This window comes from Brienomyrus brachyistius, chromosome 2 (genome assembly GCF_023856365.1).
Source record: "Brienomyrus brachyistius isolate T26 chromosome 2, BBRACH_0.4, whole genome shotgun sequence".
Classification (NCBI taxonomy): domain Eukaryota; kingdom Metazoa; phylum Chordata; class Actinopteri; order Osteoglossiformes; family Mormyridae; genus Brienomyrus; species Brienomyrus brachyistius.
The window spans coordinates 27,622,144-27,639,702 of NC_064534.1; the positions used below are offsets into that span (position 1 = coordinate 27,622,144).

Here is a 17,559-nt window from a genome sequence, read left to right on the forward strand (position 1 = left end):
AACTTAGTGTTACTGGAGGGTCACAAACCATGCGATTTAAGTCCCTCTGCTTCCTACACTGACATGTCTATAAAATAAAGTAATTTAGGCCTGAAACTTACTGCAGCCAGCCTGAGCCCAGACCCTCAAGCCATTTGGGCAGAGAGCTACCAAAAATAAACAAAACTGGTAGACAGGTTAGCAAATTGTGTTTGATGATTTGTCGTTATTTTCATTTTTGCTGGTGGTGGCAGGTGCCTGAACTTTCACTGCGAGAAGATCACCATCCCGTTCGAAAAGTAATTCCAGACGCCACCAATGCAGAGGTCGCTCTTCATCTTTCCACCCAGCAAACGGCTCATAGCACCACACCAATGCACCAGTGCGTGCAACCCAGTTGTGTCATTTTATTTGAATTAGCAGACATATGTGTTTGCCTGTGCTTCTAAATACACATGAAAGCATTTAAGCATGAGGAATCTTCCTGCTCACCCCCAAATCCCTTAACCCCCACCCCACACATTTGATGACGCATATGTTCCATACATCACTGCCTGTTTTACCCCAAGACAAACAGAATGAGTTTAAACAATAGAGGAAGGATTTATATGAGAGGGCATCAATGCTTTCAGCACTTTATAAAAAACACAAAATATAAAAAAGCATAAAAACCCCTCATTAGTACAACTTGTTCCACATCTTCTCGATAAACATGCGTGCATCGTTTAATAGGCCATTGGTTTGTGGTTGGAGTGAAACCACAGACAGAAAGGATGTTTAAATGAAGCGAAGAAATGCATAGCCATCCAGAGACCCCCGCAAAAGAAACTCAGGATAAACAATGGGCGGGTTAATCTACCTTTGATTTATATAGTGGGTAGCACCTCTTTGTGTTTTTCATGCTGTCTTTTCTATGTATACTATTATGGTATTTTATATGTATCCTTATATACACGGAGTATTTGTATATGATCCAAAATTTATACGTTTTCAACATTTCTGTTGATAACTTTTCCCTTTTGGCAAGCCATAAGTTTACACAACGCAGGAGAAATGTGTCTACCACCTGGTTTGTGTCTTTGAGTGATCCGAGAGACCTTCCTGTGGAGGGGGGCGGGGGCGGGGGGCTCCCAGCAGTCGACAGAATTCCCCATCAACTAAAAGCAAACGATTTCAACACCAGCAAGCCTCTGGAGTTTCATGCACCTATGAAAAGCAGGTTTCAGCCATGAGGTTTAACACAGCGGCGCACAGACTGACCGTTTTCATCCGTCACGTTCGGGCTGTTGGTGTTCAGTGCCGTGTACCATGTGATAATCCAGATATCTATGTCTGCTCTTCTGCATTTGTAGCCAGGTCACAGTTTTCTGGAGTCTGTCCCCAGGTTTACAAGGCGGGTGCATTTTGTACAGGACACTGTTCAGTCACTGGACGCTCCACACACATACAGACACGAACTCGTGCATGCACATTGACTCATACGCTGAGCCACACGTCGTTGCAGTGTGGCAAACAAATGGAGCACACTGACAAAATTTGGACAAAAGATTTCCTCATAATTCAATAAAATGGTCAATTTAAGCCATTATGATGCATTATGAAGGTATTTACAGTGATTATATATGAGTGCTTCATTGAGCATTCTTAATGCATAATAAACATGAATAGTTATAGCGTGTCTATAATACTTTATGAATGCATTATAATGCATTATGAAGGCATTTATAATGCATTACATATGAGTGCTTTAATTATAAAAGTGAAAATAAACTCCCAGTCTTGAGTTTATTGCCTGTGGCTGAAACTTACTCTGTTTCAGTCTGACAATTGAATTTTTTCTGCATGGTTTCCTTTGCATTTAAAATCAATGATAAATATTACCTGATGACTCATAATCATTTACAAAAGAATAACGAATGCATGTCCTAAGTGGAATTAATAACAGAAGTAGACACAGAAGTTGTCACAATCCTGGGGTGTACCTAGGAATTCTGTACCTCCCTCTGCCCAATTTCATTTATAACTTTACATATTCAAGGGTTCGTGTTAAGTGCTGGGCCCCCTGAATCTGCCCCTCTGATGTCCCTGAATGTATCTGAAAGAAACCAATTCGTATTTAAATGTATTTAAATTCTCTTACTCTGTTAAATTACACATTCAAAGCTTTATGTCAAGGTTTGCCGGTGCGGACGGGCAGGTAGGCGGGTAGGATGAGGCAGGCAGGTAAAATAAGGGGAAAACTGGGGATTTATTAAGGGGAAGACGACTATGGGGAGAACAAGATATCGCTAACATTATCTAACATCAATGACGGACAAACGGCAGGGCAAGACATGGACTGAAATAGAACAAAGACAGGGCAAAATAGCAAGACACAGCTGGGCATGACTGGGGAAGCACACGTGGATGATCAGGGGGCGTGGCACACGCGAGGATGATCAGGGGGCGTGGCACACGCTAAGCAGGGCATGACACTTTACCTTGTGGAAAGTGTTGCCCTTCTTCGTTGTTTCCAGGTTTAGTGTTTTATTGGATACTCCTACTGTGGTGTCTGTTGCATGCATTTGACATTTGCGCCGCGGTGGCAGTTCTCACATCCCTTCATACGCCCATCTTCCATAACTGCTTATTAAATGTAGGATGGTAGTGAGCTTGTAACAGGAAGCAGAGGGGAGTCAGGTCACACACTCACACGCAACTGGCAGTTTACGGGCATCAGTTCATCTAAGTGCATATCGTTGGACTGTGGGATCAGAGCAGAGGAGCCAGGAGAAACCTTTGAGATGCAGGGAGATCTCACACTGAGCTGGGGGGCAGCTTTGCATGCAGCTTCCCAATGAGACCTACAGTATGTGAAATAAGGTAAAATAAAAAATCCAAACAGGTGAATATTACCAGTACAAATGCTCCTCTACTTCCGAACTTTCAGACATACGAACGTAGACGACGATAAGTCCAAATTGTGATCATTGGGCTCCCGTTTCCTGTCCACAACATCATTTTATTTTTTCTGCGCACCAATTCTGCCAAGTGCGACTTCTGGCCGCTACTCCCGCCATACAGCAGCGTAGCATGTGTACTCCCAGCATCCTAGTTCTTATTATTTGCGTATACCCTTAAAATTATGTTGAATAACGACTTACGAACGTTTCAAGTTGCGAACCGCCATTCAGAGCGTATCTCGTTTGTAAGTGGAGGAGCATTTGTACCTAATTTTCAGGAAAAACTTGCCTAACGAGTGAATTCTAGCCTGTGTGATTATAAATGATTTCAGTCTCTTACACTGCATAATGGGAGCCCTTTTCCAGTAACATCCTGCGACATCTACAGCTTGACCTTTTTTAACTTACACGTTTAATTTTTTATGAAAAAAAGACTAGACCTCCAGAAACTTCATTCTGTGATCTCATTGCCTTCAGACTACTATGCAACTCTTTTCTTATACATTTAATATGCATTTGGAATAATTCTTTTCTGATATTTGGCTGCCATGAGAAATGTGCCCATTGCCACTCTCCCACTCATCCAGACTGAAATGTACCTGTCAAACCACAAGGAATGTGCTATAAACAGATCTGGCTGCTGACACATTCAAAGTATTAGCACTTGCTTTATGAAGGTTTATTGATATTATGAATATTTGTTACCTTCATTTCCACCTCATAAGGCTTTTGTGCGGTTCTCAACATTAAAGGGTGTTTATCATTATGGTCAGTGGTGACATTTCATTACATTGATCTGTATAATGTAATTTTTACTGTTAATACTCATGTGGATCAGGTTGCATACTGTTATATTATACTGTTATATATAATGCTCATTTCAGGTTCAAAGACAGCAACAAAAACCCTCACAATTTTAAGCAACCATATCTAACCTTGTGCTACATAATACAAACTCAAATAACCCAATAATGATAAAAAGCTGGCTCTTTATTACAGGAAACCGTTCCAGAATAAATAGAGTGATTTTATCCGGCACCCATGGGACGAGATGGGTAGTCGAACTGAAAATAAAACCAACGTACGTCTCGCTCTCTGACATAAGCAAGCAAGATATGAAACCCATGAGGACAGAAAAATTATTTCCAAACCCTAACCCTAAACTTCCACGCCTTCCTCAATGCACAGATAACATTAAACCTCACATTCAGCCACCAGGTGTTCATTCAGGAAGAAGCAGCCCTATACACTTGGTCATGAAAAAATGGATTTCAAAAAGAAACAGAATATCTGTCCATTAAAGCCCATTCCTCATAATCTACATAAGAATTTATCCTTAAAACTTACACTCTTTCAAGGTGGCTGTAGATAGATTTCTGCTTAAGTCAAATCTAGATCTAGTTAAATGAATTATATACATGTATTTTCCTTTGTTTCCAATGTTTTTTCTTTGTTGTTGTTTTAAAAGTTGCATCCCAACTGCAAACTTACCCCCATAATATACCTGAAAATTTCCATGTGGACCGAAGCACATATTAAGCTGTGCTGTAAATGGGATAGTATTATCCTCTGATAACTGCAGCACTAATTCTGAGATCTCAGTACTGAGTATGTATTCCCTATTGTGGTATTAGCATGATTTCCACAACAACACATCTGGACCTCTGCTTAAGAAACTATTCCTCTGTCTTTCCTCTCTTCCATTATCTACTGGCTCTCCACATTAATTACGTACTGATGAACCCGACTTGCAGTCGTGTTTTCTGTGAAGGACAGGAATACCTATTTTACTGTTCATCTCAAAAGTCCAGGTGTAAAATTATAGCTTACATTTATTTTTAGATCGAATTACGTGAAAAGCTTGTTAAATAAATTTTTTTTTTCTTGCTTTACTTACATACCTACCCTTAAGCAATAAAGACAAAGATTGTTTATAAGATGCACAGAGCACAAGGCCTGGAAACACCCTGAATGGGACACCACTTCTTTGGCTAGTGAAACATAACATCTAAATCTATGTGTTCCTTATTCATTTTCTGTCTACAGTAATGTTATATATGGCACAAAGTCAAAATTCCTAAACTGCCTCCATCTAATTTTCAAGAGAAAAAAAGGACCCACCCTTACAGTGAAGGACATGACATGAGGCAGATTATTAAAGATTGCAATCAGCTTGGTAGCCACGACGCCTTCTCCGATCGACATCAGTCAGCTTCAAGCATGGTCGTCTTCTGTGAAAAGACCCCTGTCTTGTTGAATCTCTGTAGCCTATCCACAAACATTTGAGAAGATTCTGTCTGACTGAAGGACTGAAACAAAGTTTGATTCCCACGCCAATGGGATCAGACTCTGCAATCTGACCGTTTTCCAATGCCGACATGATATAGCAGTTAGTTCCCCTGCAGTGTCCGGCGCTTTGCAATGACCTACCGCTAGCATTTTAGTGGCTATAAAAACTAATTGTATGGTCAATGGCCCCTGAAAACTATATTAAAGATATATTTAGACAAGCCTAACAATTTTCAATGCATTGCTGACCAATAGTCCTACAAAAAATGTCTTCTAAAGATGATGTAATAGCTGGGTGGGGGCTAATTTGTGACCTTCATTCTGCATCTCCGCTCGTATGGTGTTGGTTTCAGACCCCATGAGACGAATCCCTTAAATTACAGCACAATTGCATTAAACGTATATTGCAAATAGGGAGGGTATTGAGGCAGGAAAAAGGTGGAGCAAAAGATGGGGAAAATAAAAGGAATCGGTTTGTGAAGCTGATTGATTGTCTTAAGACATCTTTGCACTGTGATCGTCTATAAAGTTGTAATTTCTGTTCTTGTTTTCCATATATAGTACTCAGGGGGGAGGAGTTAGGATTATTTCAAAGGCCACCCGAGTGACAGGGGCCCCAAAAACTATAAGCTTTCATGGGACTCGAAATCTCTGCCAGCACCCGATCGTACCGTAAAGTGTTTCTCCTCTTTGTCTTGACAAATTGTCCTGCACTGAATCACAACCAATCCTGGGATGTTTGTACATCCAGGTCATAAAATGCTCCAAGTTCTGAGTTATAGACACATAGATATATTTTCCATACTTTGACTAAATGACACATTTTTTAAAATGGGGAGTGGAGGAGGGTGATATTCTGGTCAAAAATGGAGCGTGTGCAGAAGACGATATGCTTAGTGGAGGGGGTTTGCGTACTGAAATGATGAACGTGCAAAGAACAAAAGACCCCAAACAGTCCAAATTGTTCCTTTAAGATTCATTTTTAATAAAAGTCATAAACAAGAGACAAATAAGTTATATTTTTTTTATTTGTTAGAATTCTATCAGTGTTTGAACATTAATATTTAGAGATCTAGTACGATTTCTACTTTCATGGCTAGCTTTTCACATACCCAAAACAGCGTTACCAATTTCACTCTCCTATAATACTGTAAGGGGCTTTTTCCGTTAAAAAAATCTGAGAGTGACTTAGCAATGAAAGTACAATGTAACATCTCTCTTATGTTCCAACAAAACATGATCATTACATATAAACTCTTTAAAAATATACTTCTGTCAAATAACTTGACAACTACTATGTACACTACAAAAATAAATTTTCATATAAATAAATTATATGGCATACATTTATCTTTGTAACTGAAATGACATACATCCACTACTGCCAAGAAAATTGGCAGTCAGTGAGATCTGAATATTTTTTCCTTTTAAATCCTCACTAAGAGCTATGATGAGTCTGTAATGTAAATGTTATATACTCTTTTCCCTATTTAACATTAGTACGCACTTTATACAGATCAAAATCCATTAAGTAAATACATAACTGTAATAGTGTTTTTCAATAGAAGTAAAAATCCCTGCATTTGTTATAAACTGGCATTATGACCAATAATGTAAGAACAACCATCTTTTTATACAAAAATATAAATATCACAAAACAAAGTAAAAAAATAATAAAATATGACAAAAACAAAACAAACAAAAAAAATTAAAATAAAATAAAATAGTTGCCAGCCACATATTTCTCCTTTCTGCCAATGTGACATCGGGAGAAAAGAAAAACTAAATAATATATATATTTATATATATATATTTATATATATAATTTTTTATCCAACAGAAGCAGCAGACAGACACAGAAACAGAAACAACGGCTTGTAAAGAGAATACAAATGTGTTTGACTGGAAGTATATGTGGTGGGAGGTGGAAACAGCCATTGACACAAACACACTGGCCTAGCAAATGCAGGGGGAATATGCGACCCCTGACCTCTGAAGTACTCGTGTTCGGCCTGATTTGGCGCCATTTGGCAGCTGAGGAGGAACCTGCAATTAGCGTCATAGCGTTCCACCGTGGATCTTTCCTAGGTGAGGTCAGAAGAGACGGCTAAAAAGAGCCGTCGAGCTGGCTGATAGGAGTCTGGTGCCGTAAGGCCATGCAGCGCTAAACCTTTAGTACGCTTGACGTGGCGACTTCTTGAGAATGAGGGAAAATGAAAAAAAATGGAATAAATGGACAATGTCTCCTGCAAATGCAATAATGTAGTCAACTGCCTTGGATGGGACAGAATGTAGCTTATAACCATTTATACATGTAATCTCTCAACAGTACTGACGTTATGGGTTTGAGGCAATCCATTGTAAGAGCTGGTTAGAGGCATAGGGCCCACGGAGGAGGACATGCTAGAATCCTATTCCACAACACCTTCATTCATTCAGTCAGTCAGAAACAAGAGAAAAAGCTCATTACCAAAAAAAAATCACCAAAAGTAAAAGCACCCAAAAATGTCCCCTGGTACCGAAGGCGGCACACCGTCGGAGGGGGGTCTGACCAAGCTTGTTATGCTGGTGAGTCTGCATCAGTGATACAGAACAACGGCAAGATGTGGTGGCAGGGATCAGCTGACGGGATGGTGGGAAATGGGCAAAAGGGACGCCTACAGTAAACCAGCAGAGCACAAAAGACCAGAGGGCGGAGCAGAGGGCGGAGCAGCGGCGAGGACAGAGAGGCCGTGCTGAGGCAGCGACGGACGGAGAGGAGCATGCTTTTCCGATTTTTTCCCCCCTTCTTCATATCTGCTAAATTTAAATACCACGCATAGCGTGTCTCATAACTACCACAGGTTTTGTGATATCCAAGCTAACGTTAAAAGATGCGTACCTTTATACACAGACATTCATACGTGCATGTAAGCCAGACACGCAGGCGAAGCGCTATTGCCCTCCATGAAACATTGTCAGACATCAATTTAGCCACCATGAAGCGGACGGCATTTTCAAAGCACGATAAAGACTAGCTGATGGCGCCAATGTAAGAACGGGCGTCAGCGACAAAAGTCAAAGCACCCTGGTGCCTGAACAAGCAACAGAAACGTTTTAATTTGATGCCTTTGAGCAACCTAAAAAGAGTCACTGGCAGAATGTGTCGTTAAGATGTGGTTTCGCTTGCTTCCCAAATGATAATTACTTAACATAAATCAGCATTAGCTGCCCACTCAATGTTTGGGAATCAAGGACTAGAAAAAAAAAATGATCCAAATGTTTGGTACAAACTGTCTGCTGAACCTCTCGACCTTTCAGTTTCATGACAGGGCTTAAGACGCGCTTCTCACACACTCCTGACACATAAAAGCAGTATTTGCATAGAATTACACAATTGTACAATATTTAAGCAGCAAAACATATGCTGAAATATTCACGTGGGTGAAGCTTTCTTGTGGCGCAAATTAAGAAAAAAAACCATTGATATTACAGTAACCACGCAGAACATGTAGTTGGCACAATCACGCATGCACCCACCCAACGATGGCGTCGCTTGTTAAACGCGAGTCGGACTGCTCCTAAATTATAGCTCCATTTTGTATTTACACGTGTGTACATCTTTTAAATATTTATAAAAATATCTAACAATATTACATCAGGTTACAGTAAAGGTCACAGGTGCTGTGCACCCGCCCATCCCGTCTGGTGCTGTCGGGGCAAGGAGGTCCATAGTTTAGCCTTCAGGCTTTGCAGAGACTATGGAGACAAAACAGAAGTAGGCATTAAAACGCATTAAAACAGAAGTACGTGCCTCAGAACAGGGACTCTGTCCCGCTATTTCCATGAGTTACTGTGTTTTCACTTTCAGGAATTCATACACTGCATGAAGATTGCCGCAGCTAATAGGCCACTTCACGGACTTGATACCATCCACACTTTCATCTTTTCACAATTATTGCTACTTTATTCTTGTTTTTTTGCTATTTTGTTTTTCTTTGTATTACGCATTTCCTTTCAAGCACAATCCCAAAAGCCGATGGAAAAGCGTTTCACTGAACTTTCTGATTCTCTATATTCTGAATCACCGATGGAGGAAACCACTCCTGCCCTGTGGCCCTGTATCTCAGGTACTCAGAGTAAGCATGCAAGGCCTCGGCGGCCCAGGGGCCTGTACCTCAGCTGTCTGACCTCCTGCCATCGCACCGGGCTTCACATTCCACGTCCTGCAGCTCAATGGCCTCCATCGCCTCCTTCTCATCTGGCTGCCCTTCGAATGGCACATGGGGGTCAGGGAAGGGAGGGTCGGGGTCCATGTGGTCGGCCGGCTGGTACCCGTCTGACGAGGGATAGGCTGGGTATGTAGGGTTCTGCGGAGGCAGGCCAGAGTGGACCGCCACTGTCACTGAGGCGGAGGCGGTCACCGTGGTGATGGGCTGGCCGTAGACGGGGTCGGGAGCAGCGAAGGTGGTTTGAGCGCGGGATTTGCGGGGACAGGAGCGCGGCCCTGATCTGTCCCTGAGGCCCGGTCCGGGATGGCGGGGACCCTTGGCGGTCGCCTCGAAAGCATCCGTTCGCAGCCTGTGGGGTGGTGGCTGCTGACGCTGCTGCTGCCGGGGGCCCCTCGCCGACTCTCTCCTGGGATCTCGGCTGGTGTACTGGCATGTCGGCTGGGCCGCCGCCGCCCCCTGGTGGTGGGCATTGTGGGGCCGATGCTGTGGATGCGGAGGCTGTTGTCTGGAGTCCAACTGAATGGGCTACAAGAACAGGGAACATTGTCACTATACCAATTACTAGGGATGCCCCATCCACTATTTTTGGAAGCTTTTTATCACTTTTTATCCAATCCAATGCATTTAATAATTATATATGCGAATCAGACACACACATACACACACACACACACACACACACACACACACACACACAGACAAACACACAGACACTGTCCTCGTCTTGGTAAGCCTCATGATTTCTCAGCATTTTTCCCTTCTGTAAGTGCCTAATTAAATTTGTTGTATTAAACACTCTTACACCTCCTTTTAAAAGAAACATGACAACATCACAAACATCACAGATAATTGTAGTTCACAATGTAAAGAACATTTCCACACATCTGGCTTCTCAACAGCTTAGTCTCAAGCCGCAGGTATACTATAGCATGTCATGGAACCTTACAATATAATCAACGTCAATTAGGCGAAATGTAATAGATCAGGCTTTGGGTCGAGCTGCGGTAGCTGATACCGACCAATTAAAAAAAGTCTGGCCTGACCCTGGTTCTGATCTTTCATACATCGCTCCCAATTTGTGACGAAACGCTGTCCAACAATAAACTCCCATCCTTCACTCCACCTTTCCACAGCCTTTTAAGAATTCTGACATGTCAAAGTATGTAACTATATTGTAAGAATGACACAATGTCAGTATACCCCCCGGGACATGGCGACACTCACAGCAGAGAAGGGGAAGAGCGGGGGGCCTGTATTCCGGGCTCTGCTGACAGGCTGCCCCCGTGTGTCGGAGCGCGTGCAGTTGGGGCCGGGCACCCTCCTGCCGCGCAGGGCCCCCCTCGGAGTGCCACGCCTCGTACTGCTGCAGCTCCTGACTGAGGCTCGACGCCATGGTGCTGGAGCTGTACTCAGAGTCCGAGGAATCTGAGCCGGTACCCGCGCCCCCGTGGCTGGGCCGCACCGCGAAATGGACCACCGGGGGGGCTGGCTCTGGCGGCGGCGTGGGCAGCTGGTTTCGCCCATCAACCGGAGAAACCTTGGAGAAAAGGGAGAGGGGGGGGATTAATATCTGAAATAAAGAACTGCCTATCTGATAACAGGTAATTCACAGAACACAAAACACAGAGCTTTGTGTGATTCCATAAGACCTCCCTGGAACTGGGTCTTTGTCACTTAAAGGCTCCGCCTACTGCGTCTGTTCAGCATTAAGTGCTTGACTGGAATGAGCCCCCCCCCCACAAAAAAAAAACAGGATAACACTGCAAGAACTCTCACCTCAGGATATGGGCCAAAGTAGGACAATAAAACAGGAAGGAGGACCAATCCATTGAGGACACCAAGCACAGTCAGAATGGCCAGAACCGCGAAGAAGTACCTGCAGAACATCACATTGCATTAAACAGGAAGGGCTTTCAGAAGGGAATAAAATAAACACTCCGCTTGATGGAGTGAAAGGATTAAACACAAAACATGGCTCCGAATACCACACATGGATTAGCGAAACGACCAAAAAACAAAATTACCTTATGTTAGACTAAGAGGCCAAAGCGTGTTAGTTGGTGAAATGCAAAGGGGGGGGGGGGGGGGGGGGGGGGAAGGAGAAATAATCAGCCCGTTAATTCAAAGGCACTGCAGATGGAAACAAAATCACAGCCCACAGCCCCCCTACACCGCTGCACCCCCAACGTCTGCAGCCTGCAAGCAAACAGAAGAGAGAGCGAAGGCAGCAGGAAGGTAAAGAGCACAAAGGCAAGGGGGCCTTATGCTAAAAAACTAGCAGAAGCAAACAAACCAAACGGAGGGTGTAGAATTTAAACAATTTAGTCTAGGAGGAAGGGAGGAAGAACACCTACCCTCCTTTTACCCCCCACCCCCCCTCCGGCACCCCCCTTCTCCTTTCTCTCCTGGCAGCTAAGCCTCTGTGAAATTCTCAAGCCTCCCTCAATCCCCCAACTAATTAAATCTCGAGTATCAGGTAGGACGGACCCCCAGCCTTTTCCTCCCGACACCACCCCCCCGTCCCGCAGGACTGCAAGAAACACGTGTGACGTTCCAGCCAGCCCAGCTCCAGAGTTCTGCTCCGTCTAAAGCTACCTGGGCCTAAGTGCCGTAAAACCCGGAAAGCCTGCTTGCCGAGTCGCCGTCTGGTGGGTCCCACCCTCTGACATTTAAAAGGCCCCCCCCGGACAGCTTGGCTTTGCTGAAAAGCAGCTCTGCTGATCCTCTCCATGTTTCTACTGATGGCTTCAAACTCCCTCATTCCACCGTCCAGAAACAGCTGGGTTGAGCAAAGGGATGTGAACTTGGAAACTGAAAATGGACAAATGTGCATTGAATTTTTGCTTTTTTTGCATTAAATATGTATGCATGTGTCTGTGAGACACTGGATTCTGCCAGCTAGTGAATAAGATGGGCTTCAGCCTAAATATGTTCCCATAAATGTTGGCCCGAGTGCTCCATCGAGCCGTGGGATTGCTCAACGGGAACTTAAGCTCGTTTGCCTGCCACGTCCACCGGCACGGCCAGACCTACGCCTGCTAATTGTCGGGCCCCCAGACTGTCCGGCAGAGCAGTAGGCTTTACATTGCCATCTCGGAGGTCCCATCTGGATGGACTGGCTGTTAATTAACTCCACAAGCAGGAGACCTGCCTGGCTTCAGCCTGCAAACAGTAAATCCACCCCCCTGGCTAATTCCTGCTGCCATGCCTCCTCCCAGAGCCCATGGAGAAGGTGCCGGAAACTACCTGCCAGATATGGCCGCGTCGGTGCTGGCGTGTGACGCGCCCCGGGCAGGGTGCTAGCCCGTGGCCTATGCGATTCAGGAGAAGCCCCCCTACGTGGACTCTGCCGGCCTCCCATCGCACCGTGTGTCACACACAACCCTGGCTCTCTCGCTTGGGAGCTCGTAAATGTCTGGAGATGGCAGTTAAACTAGCTGTGAGGGATTACACAAGCCAGGCCCAAAGCCTCCCGACTCTCCACTCCCCGCCGCTGCTCTCAAGCCGGCAGCATTTTCCCAGAACCCCTTTTCATCTCCACTTCGCCCGCTCAATATTTCACTGAGGCCCAAGGGCCCAAAAACAGGTTCCTCTCATGGACTGTAACCCTGAGTAAAGGATACTGTTTACATGTTTGGTTCCATCACTGGCCAAATGGCTCTGGACTAAACTATCATCTCCTACTTCATTCTTGATCAGAGGAACGTCGTCTTAGAAGCAGAAGAGAAATCCTGAGGCTGCTGCCCTGCTCTTACCAGTAAATTACCAGGCTGCAAGTCATTCTGGACCTCAGTATTATCTAAACTGTCACAACATACATTTATACGTAGCCAGGAGGTAAAACCACCAAGTACCCAGAAGGAAGGCAGCCGAAGATGTTCAGAATACAAGCCACCGTCTTTCAAATACCTTCAGGCCAAATGTGTCTGCTTTCAAGCTGCTTCTCTTTTTCAAGAGAGTGGGCTGTTCCCACAAAAATCACAGCAGAGGTGGAATATATAGACTGGCTGTACTGGTAGGTCGTATATTCAGCTGGCAGTGAGTACTGAACTCGGAGCAGAGGAAGCCCAGTGGGACTGCCCATTTTTACAGAGCTAGAGTAAACGTTGTAGCGTTGGAAAAAATGGCGTGAAGAAAACAGTCAGCAGAAATTAAAAATTAGGAGGTCATGCAATGCGATCTAGTATTTTTTTTTCCATGCAGAAATTTAGCGATTAAGTATGAGAAACACAGACATCACAAGTTCAGGCACAGATTATGGAAGATGGCTAGCTATATTTGGAAAGAGATGATAGTCAGGTAGTTTGAAAGACTAGTAATTAATTTAAGGGTTTAAGCAAAACTTGAGTAATTGTGGATAGGGGAAGGAGTTAAATAGGGTGGGGGGGGGGGTGGCACATAAGTACACATTAGGTGGCATGGTCACCTGACGATGAAGTCAAACTCGGACCCGGCCAGCATAAGGACCCCCAAGAGGGTGGAGAACGCCCCATCCAGGACTGGGGCGAACATGTGCTCCAGGGCCAGAACCGCTCTCCGGTGCCGGTCACCGATGGCAGTGAGGAAGGCCTGCAGAGGACCGGCAGCCGCACGGGTTAGCAATCAGAACCGAAGGCCTGTGCGCTTAGGGGCTCATGGTCCTGGAAGCCGCCTGCACTCACCAAGGCCACATGGACGGTGAACTCCACCCCGATGCCCACGGAGGCGATGAGGATGACCACGGGCACGGCGCTCAGCTTGATACCGATGAGGCCCATCATCCCGAAAAGCTCCACGGTCATCAAGGACAGGACCAGCACCTGATAGAGATTGAGGATGCCAAGTGTTAATGGCAGCGGCAGGGATGGTGGGGCTCACCCAAGCTCCCTGGCCTTCGTCAGTGGAATTAAGACGACTCTGGTAGCAGAACTTTTGACTCCTGTGTAGTAATGCAACCCCCTTTGGCCCTGGCTTCCCAGAAGGCCACAGTGCTGAACCTTAAAAATGTCAGTCTGAGACAGCCCCTGAGAGAGTGAACGAGCTACACAAAGCTACCGCGAAGTCCCCTTGGGTATGGACCTGTCATTTCCACTCCGCATGAAGCCAGTGCTAAGGGGAGGGGCTGACGGCGTTAAAAGGGTAGGGGTGGTGGGGGGGGGGGGGGGTCCAGTGAATAGAAATAAATACTGAAGTGACCGTAGAGTGCCTAGTGAATGCCTTAAATAGCAGTCCAGGACTTAAAAAAAGCCAAGAGACGGCTGCTTTACGTGGCCCACGCATTAAAGCCGACGTCCTGACTGCTACTTAGTACATCATTCTGAGCAGAGCTGAAGGTGGGCCGGCCACGCAGATCCCGGCACGGCAAATGCTATCATCAGCTGATGCATCTCAGGTTACTGGGGGGCCCCAGAGCCTTTGAACAGGGCTGGGAGTGGGGATAGGTGGGGGTGGGTGGTGAAGATCAGAGAGCATGAAGGAGGGGATTGTAGGGCAGCTGGTGGGGGCTGGGCGAGGGGAGGGTGGCCCCCGCGCGGGCGAAGCCAACGGTTAAACCTGAAGCACAGCCATAACTTCTTTTTGTCCCCTTTCATTCAGCTTGTAAAACATGCGGATGAACAAGAAATCCACCGTCCAGCTTTGGGGGGCTCGGGCGTCTGAAGAGCGCCGTGCAGTAGAACACAAATCACACATGAGATCGGGATGGGTGGGGTTGGGGGGGGGAGGGGGAGACGGACATGTAGATGTGCAGTAAGAATGTGTAGAAAAGCAAAGGTCATCTAGCAAGTTTAGCGTAGCCGTCGCCCGGGCAACCGCTCTCGTATCCTCACCCATTTTAAACAAGGCCCTTTTTAAACAAGAATCCCATGTAGACTAAACACAACTCCCCCCTGACAAACACTCCCCCCTGACAAACGCAGCAGAAGATAAACACTGTGACCCGCACGGGCGATACGAAAACGGGCCTTCTGTACGTTTCCACAAAGCTCACGCAGAAAGGTGGCTTGAGGTTCTACCCACACTAAATAAATAAGTAAAGAAGATAACGCTCCCTTACAGCGACTCCCCCCCCCCCAAGCCCCAGAGTCCTGATTCTGGGGGGGGGGGGGGGGGGGGGAGTATGAGAGAGAAATCTCAGGTTTAAGAGGGAACCTGCACGTGTATGTGTGTGCCCATGTTCTCTTTGGTGTGTGGGGGGCCACAGTAAAGGGGACTGGAGGGGGCTGTAAGAGTCTGTAAGAGCACCGCTGTGTGTGCATTCAATGCCAGTGAAATCTGGTGGCTTGTAATTAATAAATTCAGATCAGAGCTGAACCCAAAAAACTTAATTATGAAGGTAGTCTTGAGGGAAAGGGGGCAATGGGTCAACTCACGATGATGCCGGCGGTCCAGGGGTTGAGCAGGAAGAGGGCGCACACCAGGAAGGTGCAGGCCAGCACCACGCTGATGGAGAGCAGCAGCCAGTGTCGCAGGCTGACGTACTGCTCCCAGAAGAGGAAGGGGTATCCGTTGGGGTAACTGGGAAGGCCCTGCCGGCTGTAGTTGCTGCAGACAGCCCGCACGCTCTCGATGGCCTCCACGAACTGTGGCGTCTCCCGGAGGCCGTTGAGGTAGAAAGGGAACTGTGCATATTCGATAGGCTCGGCAGTAGGAACTGTGGAGAGGGTGGAGGGGCATTTGTGAGAATGGGCTCACCTCAATCAGATACACAGTCAATATCACATTTCCATGGAACACATCACCCTTCAGCACCACACACACACACACACACACACACACACACACACACACACACACACAATCCCGGCTGCTATAGCTGCATAGCGACCCCGCACAGCCGCACCGGGAAGCAGAGTTACAGTATTCCATTCCTGTGGTTTTTCTCCCAGTTCCCCAGCCACCCCGAGGCCAGACAGGCAGGTGTCCGCCGGGGACATGCACCTGGGTGTTCTTCCTGACACTGATCCCCTGTAATTACAGTGTTGGGGGCAGAGACTCCTCCTCCCCCTCCGCTCAGTATTAGTGGTGGGCGGGGGGGGGGGGGGGGGGCAGTCCTTCGCGGAAATTTGTATGAGCACGGCAGGGAGGGGGCACGCATGCCGTCCGGTCCAATTGTACGAGAGCACAGGAGCTGCTTGCCAGAATGCCGCCCTCCTGCTCCATGGGTGTATGCCACTGTGTGTTCCGCTGCCTGCGGGGCCATACAGCACCACTTGCTAAACATGATTTGCCCCATTATAACCTCTGCTATAAATTTCCATTAAGCCGAGACTTGGCCGGTCGCCAGCACTGCTCCAGGGGTCCGAGCGGAGGGAAGTACTTTCAGCTTGTTATCCAATCACGTCTCCCCGAGCCCCCTGTAAGGCTCAATAACCTGACCAGCCACTTAAGTCAGATAACTCCTGACTTTGGCACAAATTAAATCAATCCGGGTTGCTCCCTCCCTCTCACAGAAGGGTCGAGTCTCTCACTCTCCACTCCAAAATAAAAACCCAGCCTGTGATTTATACAACGCATAAAGATGCGTGCTTACTGACTCACATCGTGCCGAGTACCGGTGTGACGTCCTGGTAAACAGCACTGATACTTTTACAAGGAGCATTAACACAGCAGGGAAGGAAAAAAAGTCACATGTCAAGCAGTTCACCCGAGAGCCCAAGGCACTGATCCAGAACCAGGGGCCTCAGGCTGCATTATAAACCCAAACATATGGTGCAAAATCAGAATCTGATCAGAGGTCAGTGCTTCCTCTGCTTGCTGTGGCTGAGTGCAGAGGCCACACCACCCAGCTTAATGCGACAATGCAATTGCTTTTATATAAACTGACTTATGTGACACACTCGCAGGACCCCCCCCCTCCCCAAAGCAGAGGACTCACTGCTGAGTCGGGTCTCGGGCATGGAGTCCGTGCGGTCGTGCACCCACTCCGGAGGGTGCGGCCGGATGTTGGCCTGGGACGCAGCATAGGCGACAGGGTCGTTGCTGACCCAGGCGGTCAAGTAGATGTAGAAGGCCGCAGGGTAGATGATGCCGTCCGCGTCCACCAGGCGCTGCCTTGTCAGCTGGAGGGGGGCACAACAAAAATCGGGTGTAAATATGACTGCCGGGGTGGGGAGGCGGGTTATGGGATACCCTAGGGAGGATGCCAGTCCATCACAGGG

At 46.6% G+C, this 17,559-nt stretch overlaps 1 protein-coding gene across 4 annotated transcripts in view; it reads right to left on the minus strand.

Moving 5' to 3' along the window:
- Positions 1-6,171: 6,171 nt before the first annotated feature.
- ptch1 (patched 1) overlaps positions 6,172-17,559 on the minus strand; it is a 49,372-nt gene continuing 37,984 nt past the window's right edge. For all 4 annotated transcript variants that reach the window (XM_048999802.1, XM_048999792.1, XM_048999811.1 and 1 more), the window contains 8 exons: positions 17,277-17,460; positions 15,772-16,052; positions 14,083-14,220; positions 13,848-13,990; positions 11,198-11,297; positions 10,646-10,958; positions 9,367-9,946; positions 6,172-8,948 (listed from right to left, as the gene is read on the minus strand). In XM_048999802.1, the coding sequence (XP_048855759.1) occupies positions 9,480-9,946; positions 10,646-10,958; positions 11,198-11,297; positions 13,848-13,990; positions 14,083-14,220; positions 15,772-16,052; positions 17,277-17,460 (1,626 nt within the window). In that variant the 3' untranslated portion in view covers positions 6,172-8,948; positions 9,367-9,479. The remainder of the gene's footprint in view (positions 8,949-9,366; positions 9,947-10,645; positions 10,959-11,197; positions 11,298-13,847; positions 13,991-14,082; positions 14,221-15,771; positions 16,053-17,276; positions 17,461-17,559) is intronic.